At 35.5% G+C, this 16,806-nt stretch overlaps 1 protein-coding gene across 1 annotated transcript in view; it reads left to right on the forward strand.

Moving 5' to 3' along the window:
* EML4 (EMAP like 4) overlaps positions 1-16,806 on the forward strand; it is a 146,319-nt gene that overhangs the window by 108,997 nt on the left and 20,516 nt on the right. Inside the window, exons 8-15 of the mRNA XM_065753119.1 lie at positions 360-483; positions 5,466-5,615; positions 7,136-7,205; positions 8,471-8,581; positions 10,718-10,813; positions 12,958-13,092; positions 13,316-13,451; positions 15,214-15,365. Of these exons, the coding sequence (XP_065609191.1) occupies positions 360-483; positions 5,466-5,615; positions 7,136-7,205; positions 8,471-8,581; positions 10,718-10,813; positions 12,958-13,092; positions 13,316-13,451; positions 15,214-15,365 (974 nt within the window). The remainder of the gene's footprint in view (positions 1-359; positions 484-5,465; positions 5,616-7,135; positions 7,206-8,470; positions 8,582-10,717; positions 10,814-12,957; positions 13,093-13,315; positions 13,452-15,213; positions 15,366-16,806) is intronic.

A 16,806-nucleotide genomic window follows, 5' to 3' on the forward strand; every position in this document is an offset into this window, starting at 1 on the left:
TATGAGGTCTGCTTCAGCCTGAAAGGTCATATCCCATGATTCCATGACTATTTAGTTATTAAATTTCGTATTTTAATTTAGATTTAAAATTTATCTTAGCTCTTTATTTTGCGTGTCTGAAAAGTTACATGCTGTCTGTTGAGAAAGTTATTGTAAATTCAGCTAGCACTAACTGTGCCTGTGATTGTGAGCGTGTGTGTGTGTGCTGTTCTAGGCTTTTACCAAGCTCACTTCTCAAAAATAGTTGTATCACAATTGTTTTTGCGTCCCCCTGCTTATTACTAGTTTCTTTTGTGCTTCTTTTTTTGTGTAAACTTGCATGCGATTAATCTTGGGTTTTTTTTCATTTGTTTCAACAGAGGGAGAATATATCAAGATGTTCATGCGGGGTCGACCAATCACAATGTTCATTCCTTCTGATGTAGAAAACTATGATGATATTAGGACTGAGCTGCCTCCCGAAAAGTTAAAACTGGAGTGGGTGTATCCTTGGTATAAGTAATTATTTGTTGGTGATTTGTTTGTTTTTCTTGTCTTTTTTTTCTTTTATAATCTAGTCTCCTCTTCTAGGGAGTGTTAATAACAAATAACAGCTGTTAATAACAATTTAATAACAAAACAATAAAAGCAGTTTGTCAGTTTCTCTTCTAGGGAGTGTTAATAACAAATAACAGCTGTTAATAACAAAACAATAGAAGCAGTTTGTCAGTACTTTATAGTACTTAAGCTGCAGAAACAGAAAGCCTGTACTACTTTTCCTGTTGAAATGATGTGCAGTTTATTTTTTGTCAGAATATTGTCTTTAGAGGGCTACTCAGTTTCAAAATTCTCCTACAATATTCCCTATAAGATAGACTGCGTACTCAGAAACATTCTGTATTTTGTGTTCGTAACTGGAGATCTTGTAACAATTGAAACTCTTGAATAAGATCCAAGATTTCTCGTAGATCCTACCAGTGGAGAGAGGATTGCAGTACCCTAAGTTGTTTTGCACTAATTTTATGTTTCAGTTCTGAAATGAAGGGATTCATTTCTTGGAGAGTAGTATACTTCAAATATATTTTTCTGAGATGGTGAATAGGTACGTGGCTGACAACAGTTCTTCAGGCTTAGTAAATCTGAAGCTCATAACAGATGCTTCTGCATACATTTGGGTCTTCTTTCATGTCCTCCCATCTCTGCAGATTCTTCTAGCAAGCCCTGCTTGTATAATTAAGCTTTTTAGTCCTCTTATAAAATAACATGTCTAGACAGCACTTGAGTTGGTGTAATAATCAGAAGTTTGATCCTTTGGATCTTGCTGAAAGCAAGAAGATTGTAAGAAATGTTGATGATGCGCTGTCGTATGTCAGGAAATGTACAGAGTGGAGCTCTCTGCATATCCCTTAACAGCTAAGACGTACATGTCTTTTAAGCCACCCTTTATTAGTCATTTTAGGAAAGATTTCCCTATTGTTTCCCTGCTTTTATTAGCAGAAGCTAATTATATTGGATACTCAGTTATGAAAAGCAATTGTGGAGCTAGTGTCCATTCAACTTTCTGATTTCTGGAAGATTGTAAAAGCTTAGAAAATAAAGGAGGAATTTTGGTTTACTAGTCTTCATTGGAAAGAAAACTGAGTTCTTGTTCAGAATTGCAAGCCGTGGTGCCCTGCCTTTCCAAGTGTCACCGTTCCAGGGTGCTGATGCTTATATGGCCATGGAATGAATTGGGTCAGTTGCTGATCTGGCTGAAATGCAATCTATTTTCATAAAGTTTGCTTTCAGCTGGATTAACTCAACAATTTTATTTATCCCATAAACGTACAGAGACCACAATCAGCACACTGGAGGAAGGTCCAATGTACCTTTTCAGCAGCAGCAAGAAGTTTGGACCAATGAAAACTGATCGTGAAATCATACCATCAGTTAAGTAGGTGCAAATCCCAGTGTGGAAATGCTTATTCAGTGTCCAAGGATCGTAAGTTCAGGTTAAACCAGTTTCCTGCTGTGGGCTAGTTAAAGTGAAACAAATCTTGTGTAAACAAACTGTCCACGTGCTTTTGGAATCTGTTTAAGGAAATGTAGTCCTAAATGAGACTGGTATGTTTCTATTTGTAGGATATCTTCTAGATACAATGCTGTAGAAAACAATGAGGAGAAACCAATAAAGTTTTTGAGGCAATACTATTGATTTGTGTGATGTTGAACAAAATCAGCATTCTGTTTTTGAGACACAAAGCAGATCTTGTATGTCATGCAAAGACTGAGAAATCTGCAAGCCAACCATAAATTTCAAATGTAATTGCAGACTGAAACCCGTGTGCTTTATGAACAGTGCACGGGACAATGTCAGTGTTTTGCAAATGAAAAAATTGATTTGCAATCAGATGTTCAATTGTTAATCCTGTAAGCTTTGTTTTGAACACCTTTTATTTCTCCAGCTTTTACCTTCTGGGTGTTTGTTTATAATCAGGCTTTAATTGATCTTACCTTTCTGTAACATGCTATTTACAGGCTAGTTTATGAACTATGAGAATAAACAACTTTCAGGCAAGAACTGAGAAAAAGTTTTGGGGTAGATTAGGGTTCTTGGTGTTATGTTATTAGGGTTCTTGCTTGTTATGTTTTAGGGAGGAGAAATATTTTCAACAACTGATGCCCAGAACTGTAGATTCAACCGAACTCACTCTGCTGTTCTCTGCCCTGCCCTGTCAGCTGAAGAAATACCAGTAGTACTTGGCAGGATGAGGTAGCTCATGGGGAAATCTGAGCTCTTGACTGTGTCTGGTTCCTGAGTGACTTCATTTAAATTTAGTTTGGACGTCCCTGCTTTACGATACAGTCTTGCTTGCTTCAATTCAGAACCAGTAAAAAGAATATCTGGCATTCCTAACAATAGGAGAATAGGCTCCTATAGCAGCAACTGTAGTCACCATCAGTTTTGCTGTTGAGAGGCAGTGACTTTTTAACTTCCTTCTACCAGTGTAAAGTTGCTCAGTTCCTGGAGGGAATTTCTCTCTCCTTTTTGTAAGCTTATTTTTAACACTGGTTCTCTTCTTTCTAAGGATAGTTAAGTCAGCAGTAACAATGCTATTCAATTCTCTTCAGTGAGATCACTTCATCGCCCATGGCTATTCCTGTCCACTTCAAAACAAACAAACAAATGTAGAAGCTAAGTATGTCATTTTGTTTTTAATGGCAAAACAGTTCTTGTGATTGGTGAGAAGCCTTCACAGTATTAAGACAGTTGCCTTTGAATTTTCCTGGTTAGAACATCAGCCTAGTTAAAAGATGAACACTGAAATTTAGTATAAATTAAGCATCGCATTTATGTTACTTTTTTTTTTTTTTTTTCTGTAGAGAAAGAGTAATTATATGTTAATGCGTCTTGGCTACTTTGTCCTGGGAGTTTTGTGAAGGGATGATGTTCTGTGGAGCAGCAACCCCTCTTGTTAGGAGGAAAGTAAAAATTTCTCCCACAAAGCAGGTTATGGCTTTGCATGCTCTTGAAAGTGCTGCCATTATTTGGTAATGTATTATGGACAAGGAGTGAAGGAAAGGAATGGGCTACGAAAACAACTTCTATTTTTGCAGCTTGGTGAATGCTGAAGCTCAATGATGGATGCCAAAATATTTAGCCTCAGCTTTGCATGGTGAGCTGCTACAAAAGGATGAATGTTCAAAGATGTCAGTCTCAAATTGTTGTCATTACAGTCCTGGTTATGTTCAGGCGATCAACAGGATCGGCCTTTCTCCTTGGAGATAGAATTTAGAATAGTGTTCTTTGTGTTTCTATATAGAAATAATATTTTCATTGGTTTACAGCCCATCATCTCTGAAAGATAGCTTTGTTTTGTTTTGCTTTTGTACAGAGTTTCTTTATGTTCCACTGATGTTTAAAAGTGGAAAATTTGGTGGGAAGTTAAATAATGATAAAGGAGAATCAGAAGAATCCTTTCTCCTCCTCTCAGAATTGTGTTCCTGGATATCATTTGTTAAAGAAAACAGTAAATAATTTCATCTTCAGAGTCAGTGTTCTTCTACAGTATAGGAATCTGTTTCCTTTTCCATGATTTTAAGGCAATTAATTGATGACTGAATGCATTATCCCTCTTCAAACCATGGGTTAGTTACAGTATTTAATAATTTTGCTTGATTTTTTAAGTGTTCTAGTGGCATAGTAGTCCTGCAGATGAATGAGACCACAAAATAGGAAATAACTTCACTTGCTGGTAGCCTCCTGGGTTTTTTGGGGAGTGGAAGGTGACGTTAAGGAGAGAGCCGTGGTGGTTTCTTCTACAGAAAGGTAGCCCTTGTTCAAGAATAACATCAGCCAAATTGTCAGGTGAGAAGTTATTAGCTTAGCTCTAAAATTTGTCCTAATATACCTGCTTTTAAGAGGGCTAGCTTGACCCATTCAACTTTCTTCATGTTGGTCTTTGACTTTGTCCTGTCTGTCTGATTATCAAAGACATTGGAATCCTTCAACTGAAGTTGCATAATTATTTCCTGTTTTTCGTTGTTGTTGCAGATGTAGTTGGCACTGAAATGGGAGCCTCTGTCTTGTGTGTTGTGCAGGATGTAACAGAAAAGTTGTTGGGTTTTTTTGTTGTTGTTTTTTGTTTCTTTTTTTTTTTAATTGAGGTTTCAGGGCTACTACTGAAGTCTGAGTGATCACTTTAATAGTACTTAATGACCCTGGGAATTGAAATGCAGGTGGTCTGCCACGTTAATAGTCCAAATGGAGAAAGTTGCACCAGTTTCAAAGTAATAAGAAGTTATAGTAAAATTTAATCAGTGCTAACCAAGTCTGGATTGTGGTGCCTAAGAATTCTGAATGTTGTAGGGGCAAGGAAGTAATGCGAGCATTTTAGAAAAATCATCTTTTTTATATATTTTGGGTAGTTTGGGTAGACTGTTTTTTTACTGTGTCAGTTCATTTCAAGATTTATTTGCTTTAAAAATACTCCAAAGCTTTTTAAATCACTAGTTCCTGAACTTGGCATCTGCTGTGCTAAAATTTGCATTTTTCTGAAGGAATTTTCACATGTTTGTTTTGAAAAGCCAAACAGAGCCAGTATAGTGGTCCCCAGCATGAAGGTGCCCAACTCTGCTGCCTGATGTTAAGTCTGGACAGTGACGTCTTGCTGCTACCTAATGAAATTTCACATTGAGAATTTCTATAAGATGACACGATCACACCTGTTTTATCCCCAGTGTGCCTTACATACATTTCATTTTCACATCAATGATTTTCGTTTTGTAAGAGGTTTGGTTTTCTGAAGTCTTGGTTCTTTTTTTTTAATATATATTTTTAAACTGTTTTTAAAATTGTGCTGTAGTGTCAGAGGAAACCATAAATGGCACTTTGTGACAATGAGAGATCCCCAGGAGTCATCCTTTCTATGATTGTTGTTTTTATATTTTTGAGTGTGATATACAGTGATTATAAAACCTTGACTTGAAAAAATATATACATACAGATATGGGTATCGTGGAAGAGATTGTCGAGCCAATGTTTACCTCCTTCCTACCGGAGAAATTGTATATTTCATAGCATCCGTTGTGGTACTATTTAATTATGAGGAGAGAACTCAGCGACACTACCTGGGTCATACGGACTGTGTTAAATGGTTAGTATAAAACAGTTATGTGTATATGTGACATAATCCATTAAGGTGTTATTTTAATTCTTTTACTGTATCTGTGATCTCATTAATATCATCATAATTGTAGCTATTTTTTGTATCATCTGTCCCAGCAGATTTCACTGTAGTGAACACCATACAAATGAACATTGCTAGAGTAGTCCTCACTATTATGTTTCTGGCTTAAATATAAAACCGGATATGTAGACACTCTTATAAGTACCAGATTTTAGAGATGGAATATCTGCATTAATTTTTCTAAATACATATTCCAGTAATAAAAAAATTGACATCAGCCAAATTCCTAGATCAAGCAGTTAAAGGCAGTACAGCACTGATGTGGATGTAAGGAGAATCAGAAAACCAAATGGAAGACAAGAATTTTTTCTAATTTTTAAATAGAAATAATATCTAAGAATTTAGACCATCTGATGTAAGAGAAAGACACTTGCAAACAAAACACAAAGGGAGGAAAACTGGAGCAAACATTGTTGCTGGTGCAGAAGCAGTTGGTCGCTCAACAACATTAGTTGAAGAGTAGTAGAAGGCTTTGGTTTGAGAGGTATATCCTTAGTATACCTGAGTGAAAGAAAGGAGTTGCTATCTAAACCTCTTTTCTCCTAGCTCTGCTTTCATGACTGTAATTGTTTCCTGTGGGAAGAATGCTTTCAGACTTGTGTTCTTTACATTCTTTCAAAAACTTAGACAATTTTAAACATTTTGGTGTCTACCATCCTGACTTATTAATTACTCCGTCTACTGTTCTGTCTTGCCTATTGTCTTGCTTTCCTCACCTTTTTAATTTTACAGAGAAAGCAAATGAGAAGGCCAGTCAAATAATAAGTAGGAGTAAGAGGATGTGGACTTGGAAATTATAGTATCTTTGGTTGTTTTTTGTTGTTTTTTTTTTTTTATATTGGCTTCAAAGCAAAAACCGATTTTGACATACACGAGGAATGCACCACACTGGAGGTTCTCATTAGTACAATTCTATCAGTATCTCATTTCAAGGGGGACTAGTCCTTAACTCCTGGGTGAATATATCCTTGACCATCTTCCCAGCTGTTTTTCTCCAAGTTTGTGCTACCATAGATTTGGGCGTGAAGAATGCTGTAGTGCTTATAAAAATGGCAAGTAACTATATCTAGGAAGTTGAACATAAGACAATGTGTATTTTGTTACAGTGGACTCCCAATATAGTGCAAACCTGAGATTTATTTGTCTGAACACATGTGGAGGTGGCTCTTGTGGCACTCCTGGTTGTGTGCCAGCAGCCATTGCAAAAGCCTGATCAGCCCAGCAGGATTTTGCAATATTATATGTGACAAAATAGTCTGATAAGGAAAATTTTCAAGATGTCTTGTTAAAAGAGGAATCTAGGATTTTAAGTGACTTCATGGGCTTCTGTTGAAAAATAAAAATTAAAAAAAAAAAAAGAAAGAAAAAACCTCTCAGTTCTGAAGGCTGATGACAGCAAAAGCAAGTCATATTTCTGTCTGTCTTAGTCTTGCAGTTCATCCAGACAAAATTAGAATTGCAACAGGACAGTTAGCTGGAGTGGATAAAGATGGAAGGGTAAGTAATAGAGCTGTCGAGCAGTAGTGTCTTGTTTTGAAAATCAGGGAAAATTGTTTTGTTTTTTTAAAATCCCATAATCACCTTCTGTTTGCAGATTTTCTTATGCACTGAATTTCCTGAGATATTTTGCTGCGTCCAAAGTTAATAGTATGTTTCTAGCAAAAGGTAGTACCACATAAGCATTCTGTCATATGTCAAAAAGAGTAGAGGCTCATGGTCTTCAATCAGTGACATGGAAAACTCATTATTAATCCTGCAAGCAACTGTGAGCCTTGTAATTCATTTATAAGGCTACATCATTTGTTACATCTCTTTCAGTAGTTCTTTTCCCAGTGGAAAATAAAACCCCACTTCAGTGGGTCCATGTGTTCGTAAGGCTTCATGGGAGGGGAGACCAACTTTGGGAATCTGTGGAAGATGCATCAAACTTTCCCAGAAATCCTGCTTAGTTGGACAAGCATAGTTAAAAGTTCTTGTCCTTGAGCTCTCATGATTTGAATAATCAGATAATCTTCACAAAGTTATAGATAAAAAAAATAACACAGATGCCTTGAAATGTAGAAACACATAAAGTACAACCCATACTCAAACGTTTAATTTATTATTTTTGTGATAAATGGTTGTGGGCATTGTATAGATATTGCTATGATTTCCAATGAACTTCTTTTTAACTCTGCTCTTATTTTTTGTTGGGTTTTTTGTTTGATTTGTTTTTTATGGTGAATGCTGTCCCTAAGGCAATCTGATTCCTACTTTATTTGTAATTGTTTTGCATTTATGAAGCTCACCTGCTTTGGGATAGTACTTGGATGCATTATACTTTAGGAGGTTTACCTTCAACAGTTGGTTATTGTTAGGTGACTCAGCACACTAGGTTGTTTTTTTTTTTTAATATTATTTTCTGCATACTTCTATGTTTTAAAAAATAGGGTTTGATCGCTGGTTTTCAGTTGTTGTGCAAGATGTTTAAGACTGGGGTTTGAAATTCAAGATGACTCTTCCTTTATTTGTTCAGTGGTTTAAATTGCAAAGAGATTTATTTTCACAAGTACCAAACGCCCATGTGATATTTGTGTAGCTCCCATGCAGTGGCCAGAAGCTGTCTCGACTCTTGCCTCTTGAGGTTGTAGACACAGTCCAACAGCAGCATCCACACAACTCGGCTGCGTTTCACCCCATTTTGCTGCTTGGGTAGCTTGACAAAAGCTGCGTTCGATGCTTTTGCTGTCGATGACGCTGTTTGTCCCATTGCTTTTGCACAGCCCTTGCAGCCCCATGTTAGAGTGTGGGACTCAGTGAGCCTGGTGACGCTACAGGTTATCGGCCTGGGGACTTTCGAGCGTGGAGTTGGGTGCTTGGATTTTTCGAAGGCGGTAAGAAAAATGCTACTATTGAGGTAGTACCTGATTTGTCTGACCCTTCTGAATGTGATTGCTGAACTGCTTTGGTATTAAAACCGTGTCAGTAAAGTCAGCATACTCTATAAAAACAGCTGACAACAAGCAAGGTGGATAAATAGGAAATCGCAGTTGCAAAGTTGTGGCAACAGACAAGCTTTATGAGTAAACAGGAGGCACAGAAATACCTTGGCTGGAAATTGAAATCTGCTGGGCTTGGTGGTTTGAATTTGGTTGGGGCAGGACAAGAGGGAGCTTTCATTTGTTCGGATGTTAAAAACAAGCACGTTTCTGAGCTTCATGAAGGTGTTTTACTGGGTTTTCATGGAAAGGGTAGCTTGGCTGCTTTCACAACTGGAATAGGATTTTATCCACGCACAGGGAAATAAAAATAAAAAAGTTCAATTTGTGCTTCATAATATTAATCTGTAATACACAGAGTAAGAAATAGAAATTTTGTAAATCTTTGTGCTCACAAAATGTATCAGGAGTAATAGTAAGAAATGAAAATGTTGTGTTATCACTGATAAAATTCTCATTTCCATTTTGCTGCTGTGTTTATTTTGTTAAAAATACGTGTGTATTTTAATCTTTAACCTGCCTTTTTGTTTTTGCCCAAGTGCTAGGGCATATCAGACTTCCTGAAAATCCATGCTATTATTCTTGCAGTGGCAGAGAATTGATGTTTAATAACAAAACAAAAAACAGACAAACAAAGAAACAAACCCAACCCCAAACCCAGTTGTTTTTTGCTTACACAATCACAGAACTGCTAAGGTGGGAAGGGACCTCTGGTGATCACCTCATCCAGCATGGACTGTGTAGAACCAGTTGGGTTTTGAGCATCTTCAGATACTACCTGTTGAAAAATAAATGCTTATGCTCTCTTGCTGCTGTTTCACCAAACATCAAAATATTGCTTATTTAGTTATGTCTAGGTTTTGTCATTTAGGAAATAATAAAAAAAAACCTTCTATAAATAAGGTGTAACAAAATAGTGTGAGGAGAAATCTGTAATTTGTAATTCCTATTACTGTATGAAACCAGGAACCTTTTAACTTTAAGGCAAATAAGTGCATGTACCACCATTTGATTAAAAGAATAATTTAAAAAAACAAAACAAAAAAAACCTAAGAAATTTGGAACGTTAGCTTTTATTAGACTGAAAAAGTAAATGTGAAGTATCTAGAGCTGTGCTTTTATCACATAATCCCCTAACCCACGCAAAAGCAATCTGTGTTGCCAGTGCTCTCTCAAGGGCTTTTTCCACTTAATTGAAATGCATGTTTGTGTAGTACTGTTCATAACAGCGTTAGTATTGGGGAATAAAAATTTCAGCCACTTCTATTTTCATAATTTGTTAGAGAAAGCAGTCTGAGCTGCACAAATCAGCTTTAAAATAAACAAGGCCTCCTCCAAATCTTACCACGCATGTCCTTGAAGCAGCTGGTTTGTACAAGTATGAGCCATTGCAGTTATTTAATGCCATAGATGCGATATCTTCCTGCTTCTGTAATCACAATTTATTTTGAAAGTGTTACCTTGCTTCATTCAGTTTTACCAACTACGTAATGAAATACATAACAGTACTTACTTAATGCTCTTTGAGGAGAAAGATGAGATGCTTTCTGAATATTAATACTGTGAAGCTGTGTGTGATGGTCACCCTTAAGAAAGTAAACCGCAAGAGGAACACTGTGTTCTGAGACTCGAGGAAAAATATACTTGTAGAATAGAAAGAGGGGAGAAACATTATTGATATTAGCATGGTAGTATATATACATTTTTATTTAATGAAAATGTATATATATAAACTGGAAGTAAAAGATTTGGTAAGATACTCTAAAGCTTTCCTAGAATATATTTTGAAACATGATGATTTGCTGTTGAGATTATGAAAAAATATTTCTTACCTAAAATATGTCTTACCTCTAAGCAATAAGAAAACACCAAGTATTCTTATCGTATAATTTCTTAAAAAGAACTTGTTTGATTTATATCTCTGCCTTTGTTGTGTTTTTTTATTTTTTGTGTGTTTGTTTGTTTTAAAGTATTAGTGCCATGCCTTGTTTCTGAAACATGCTTTGATAATTATTTGTCTTTTTCTTTTAGGATTCTGGTACTCATTTGTGTGTAATTGATGACTCTAATGAACATATGCTCACTGTATGGGATTGGCAGAAGAAATCAAAAGTAGCAGAAATAAAGGTAAATGTACACAAATGCCTATTTTGATATACAAATGCTTTTATTCCCAAAAATACAATAATTTTGTGAGACACAAATTTGATCTTAGAAACAATCATGTAGTACTGCTGGGTTTTATTAGGGCACAAAAGAAATGTGTTCTTAACTTGTATGTTGAAAGTGTTTTGAATATTGGAACGCTTCTAATTAAATTTTACTGTTACCCAAAGGCTAATCAAAATAAAGCAATCCTCTAGTCTTTACTTAATTAAAAAATAATAATAATACTGGAAATTTTGAAGGAGCTGAAGTAATGATTCTGTCTGTAATTCTTTATATTAAGATATATATACTTTAAGACATTCTTTTTTTTTTTTTTTCATTTTTCTCTGAATCAATTTCCAGACATTGATTTTTTTGGTAGATGTACCTCTGCATATTGCAATTTGTTCTTCCTCATTGCCTTGTGAGTTGCTGAATTGCTGGTTGATAAGAAGTGTTGGTGTAACGCTGAATCCACTGGAAACACCCAATCTAATAATAACTTACTGCAGAAGTCCCTGTTTTGAGACATCTTACTTGCAACAAGCAAACAGATAAAATATGGATGTGGAACTAAGGGTTGTTTGGTTTTATTTCTTACTTTGTTTTAATCATGAGTCAGTATGTGAAATACTCTATAAGCATGTATGTCTATGTGTTTACGAACATGCAGTTGCAAATAATCAGGGCTTTGGGGCTCATTTTCCACAAATCTTGTTGACCAATAATAACTGTGCACTTTTCTGTGAGTGTTAGTGTAATTAAATGTCAGCTTTTGTATTCATTTCATTTTACTGCAGGTATTTCATATCAAACTATGTGACATATTCTGTAGATTTCCTTTCCCATTTTATTAACATTGCCTTTTGACTAACTTTTACTCTTGAGTCTTCAGTGCTCCAGAGCTGGCTAGCAAACAGATCAGCAGTGAAAACTCCAGTTATTCATCTTTAAGACTTTATCTAAGTTTCCTCCCTTGAGCTAAATGCATTCATAAACAATAAATTGCATTTCAGAAGATTGTTTTCCTCAAGAGAGCCCAAAATGTTGGAGTGGAATAGGGCCAAGCTTTTGTACTTTCCCGGGAACCGATTCAGCAACATTTAAGTATACTCCTTTAAGTCATGTGCTTAAATAGAAGTGAAATGGCATAGATGCGTTTACATAAGCATAGTGCAGAATAATTGCCTCCAGGAAATTACCTCAAATGAAGGTTTTGTTGATTTGGTTTAGTCATTTTTCTTACTTTAAAAGTCAGAAAAATGACTAGTTTGTAAAATTCCTTGATAAGGGATATAATATTCACTGAGGTGTTAATAATTCAGTAGAAGTATATACAGCCAGTAGAAATACAAAGCTTGGACCGTATGTTTCAGAGTTTTGAGTTGAGTGGGCTTCATTTTTACTCTTCTTTATGGAGAAAAAAGAATGCAAATGAATTTTTATGGAATTTCAGAAAGAGAATAATGTATATAATCCTGGTATGCTATGGTTGCCTGAGTTACTTCTATCATAGTTTTCTTACTTAGAAAAGCAAACTAGTCTGTTCAGAAACTAAACAGTGTTCAATCCAAAAATACATTTTTGTATTTCACTCACTTCCCATGGCAAAATTCTTAGCTACACTAGAAAGCAAAGTTCTTGTGATTTGGGAAGTGAATATGAAGCACTGACCTCTTACTGAATCACAAAATTATAGTATGGTCTAGGTTGAAAAGGACCTTGAAGATCGTCTAGTTTCAAACCCCCTGCCATGAGCAAGGTCACCAACCACTAGACCAGGCAGCCCAGAGCCACATCCAGCCTTGCCTTGAATGCTTCCAGGGATGGGGCATCCACAACCCCTCTGGGCAACCCGTTGCAGTACATCACCACTGAAGGATGGTTTTTAAAAAACATAACAAGCCAAAAAACAAGTATGAGTAGATGATACTAAAAGGAGTTGTGCAGTCGTTCAGACAGACAGTTTAGGAGGGAATGCTTATGGATTTCATACTTTCATATTTCATACGTAGAACAACCTGTGTAGCTCTTCCTCTTTCTGCTGAAACCTGTGATTTTACATGAGTTTCTAGTAAAAGTAGAATAGAACATCTGAATAAATATTATTTGTGTTATTTCAGACTACAAATGAAGTTGTACTTGCTGTAGAATTCCATCCAACTGATGCAAATACCATAATAACATGTGGCAAATCTCATATATTTTTTTGGACTTGGAGTGGCAACTCATTATCAAGGAAGCAAGGGATTTTTGGGGTAAGAATGTCTTGATATTGAGGTCAGTTTTAAATTAGCAGAATGGTCTGCTCGTGTTTTCTTCAACTTTGTTTTATTGTCACCTTATAATTTGTGCAGAGTGGGTAAATATAAAAGCTTAGATTCTATTTATGTATATGCCATGTAGTATGTGTGTGGATACATTATTTGAAGTACATGGAGTACAAGCAATTATCTCTTTCTCTTTCTTATTTTGTTTCAGAAATATGAAAAACCCAAATTTGTCCAATGTTTGGCTTTTTTGGGAAATGGTGATGTGCTCACTGGAGACTCAGGTGGGATAATACTTATATGGGGCAAAACTACTGTAGAATCTACTCCAGGAAAAGGACCTAAAGGTAGGATAAGTTCACAGTTAATCACAGATTAGACAGTCTGTAGAAGACAAATATATAGAAAGAATTGCATTAGAAACAAAACAGAAAGAACTGGGCTATTAGTAGCAATTGATGCTGAACTCCTTCAGGTCTTAATGAGTTAATGATGATCTGGAGTTTCCCCTGCCCATAGTGAATGAAAACTAGTTTATCTAAATGTTTTGCATTTTGCAGTTGTGCAGTTAATCATATTTCCTTCCATCCTGTGGTGTGAGTGAGGCTATGGGTTTGGTTTGAGGAGTCTGCAGGCTGCATTTGCTTCCTAAGGCTTATGTGGTACCACGCTTTGTCTCGGGGGGATACTGTTAAGAGGACTTGTGTGTGAAGGGAAAATGTAATGCACATTTATACCAGTTATGCAAATGAGTGTCTGGTTAAGACAACATTAAAATCTTTGCAGTAAAGGGTAGTTTTTAAACCATTTTATTTGAAACATGGGTTGAAGTTACTCTTCAGGACAAAAGTTTTGTAGAAAAGAAAGAGAAATTATTTGTTATCCAACATATGCAGACCTGGAACAGTTGAGCCCTAAGGTAACTTATAAATTCAAGGATAATTCATTTTACTTGGCAGCTATTTCAAACACTCTGGTTTAAATTGGTATGCCAGGAAAACATTCGTGTAAAAAGCAAATATTTAAAGGTAAGTCTGTTTTTGTAGGTAGATCTTTTCTTGTCTTTCAAGCTAACTACCATGGATAAGCAATTTAACAGGTTATCTGATGTTTAATTTTAAGGTTCTTTTTTGTGTGAAATAACCTTTTCCCTATGTAATCTTAAAAGTTATCAAATACAGCATTTATTTACATCAGGTTAATTGAATATGAGATCCTTTAGTTAGTTCATGGTATTAAGTTACTCACCAGACTTTTTCACAGTGTAAGAGCATGCTGACTTGAACAGACTTCAGTTGCAGCCAGAGTCAGCTGAATTATGTTGCCATTTATGTGGGTGATGTTTCAGGATTTTTCTGTGATTATTTCTTTCATATCTGCGAATCTACAAAGTCCTAGAATCTTCCTTTATTAAGATGTTCTTTCCTACAATAGTTCTTTCCGAATGAACACCCAATTGGAATGCAAGAGGTTTCCTTTAATTCTGTTTTGGTTTTTTTGTCCAATTTTTCCATCCCTTTGATTCTTTCTAGTGTTTTCCTCTGAGTAGACTAATATTGATAGTTGCCAAATGCTGCTTTACTATTTTTAAGTGAAGCAACATCAAGCATCAGATATTAGGATCTAACATCCTGGAAACTTTACTATAAATAATTTGCTTTTTTTTTTATCATTTTCATTCCCATAAGACTGTAGAGAAGTCTTTGAGTTTCTTTTAATAAAATAATTCTTTGATAGTAATTGCATCACAAATATTTTTCAATATTTTGGGAGTTCTTCTTGCATCTGGAAAAACTGTGTTCTCTAGGATAGCAGGAAATTTAGAGTATTTAGAACGTAATTGTTCTTGTATTCACAAGTTTTAGGGTGGTTAAGCTCAAAACGTTTCTCTTCAGAAAGGCACACCTTTTATTTTATCTTTTTATCCTGTAAGAAAACACTACCACCTTGTGTTTGCAGTACTAATGCAATGCTAATGGCTTGACAACCCAAATGCAATTATTGATTGTGCACTGTTACTTTAGTCTTATGCCAACATGTTCAGTTTCTTGTAATCCTCAGTTGAGAAAATGACTAGTATTTTGTATTATTTTCTTTTTGTGAATGTAGGAGTATATCAGATAAGCAGACAAATCAAAGCTCATGATGGCAGTGTGTTTACCCTCTGTCAAATGAGGAATGGGATGCTGCTAACAGGAGGTGGGAAAGACCGCAAGATCATTCTGTGGGATCATGATTTGAATCCCGAAAGGGAGATTGAGGTAAGAAGGCAAAGTGACAAGGAAGTTGTATTAACAAGGTATGACTAGCAGTCCTGATCCTTCCTGTATTCCTTAAAGTATCTGTAGTTAGGATGACAGCATGCCTCCTGGTTGCTATCTTTTTAAGTGAAAGATGATATTTTGCACTAAAAGTATAACAATTTTCAGCCTAGAAATGAGCCCACGTGATCTATTTTTTGAGCTCTTCCTTAGTTTCTTTTGTTCATCCTATTTTTGAGTACTTTCTTCAGTATTGCCTGTGTTTTTCTAAAGTTTGCCTGTCTGGATAAACATAATTTTACCAGGATTTGAGTTTTTTGTTGAGCCTTTGACAGTAGAGGAATAATAAGTAGGATATGTATGGATACTCTGCAGAAATTAGTTATGATAAGGAACTTCCCTTGACTTTATCTAAAAAACAGATATTTAGTGAAAATGTATGCCTTTGAGTTGTCTGTATGGTAGTGAAGAGGATAAAATGGAAAAAATTGTATGTTATGGACTTAAGAATTGGGGTGTTTTTTTTCTTACAATATACAATCTCCTGAAATAGTTTATTCTCAGTTTTACTAGCAGTGATTTATTCCACATAACTAGTGCCCACTTATAGCAGCATTCTGATGGAACTAAACACAAGTTAATGAAAAGAGCTTGTTACTGTCTCAAGTCCAATATTGACCATTAGAGAGCATGTCTGACAGTAAGTAGTTTTTGAGTTATCCTGTACAACCTTTAGACTTGAGCAAAATGCTATTCATATCAGACTCTGTTTTCTTTTTGTTAACATGTGTTTTTTTTTTTGTGGGTTTTTTTTTTTTTTTGAGAAATACAACTGGAACCCCATGGCACAGCTTTCTGAACAATTATAGTTATTTTCTATCCTATTACAATAAACATTTTTTCTAAAGAAAAAGAACAAATGCCTACTGTAAAATAAAGTAGTGTGTGAGAGTCCAAGCATGTGATTAACAAATTCAGTAAAACATGGAGTCATTGCTGACAGAGGGCATATGACCATTGACTATCAGAGGCCATATAAGAAAATCAGAAAGCATTTACTGTTAGCTACAAGATTCTTCTTAATTTTCACACGTGTTTTGGAAAGTAGACAGTAACTATAAATATTATTCCCATCCTTCTTAGTTGTAAGAATGTGGAGTGCATGTATTTGGTGTGTCAGATGCTTAAAAATCAGTATTCAGTATTTTTTTTCTACTGAGACCTATTAAAATGGAATAATTCCAATTGTTTCAGAGTGAGGTCTTATTGTATCTAATGAACAAACAAATGTGGTAAGTTTGAGGTCAAGTCCTTGCGTAGTGCAGATGTGATTATATTATTCCTTTTTAGTAGGAGAATTGCTGTTCTGGTACTATTGTGCACTATTTATGGAAAGAAGTGCCTGTTAAGGTCCATGATGTGGCTTCACAAATGTTTTTCT

This window comes from Cyrtonyx montezumae, unplaced genomic scaffold (assembly GCF_038088225.1).
Source record: "Cyrtonyx montezumae isolate F1298 unplaced genomic scaffold, pur_monq_1.0 scaffold_0, whole genome shotgun sequence".
Lineage (NCBI taxonomy): Eukaryota > Metazoa > Chordata > Aves > Galliformes > Odontophoridae > Cyrtonyx > Cyrtonyx montezumae.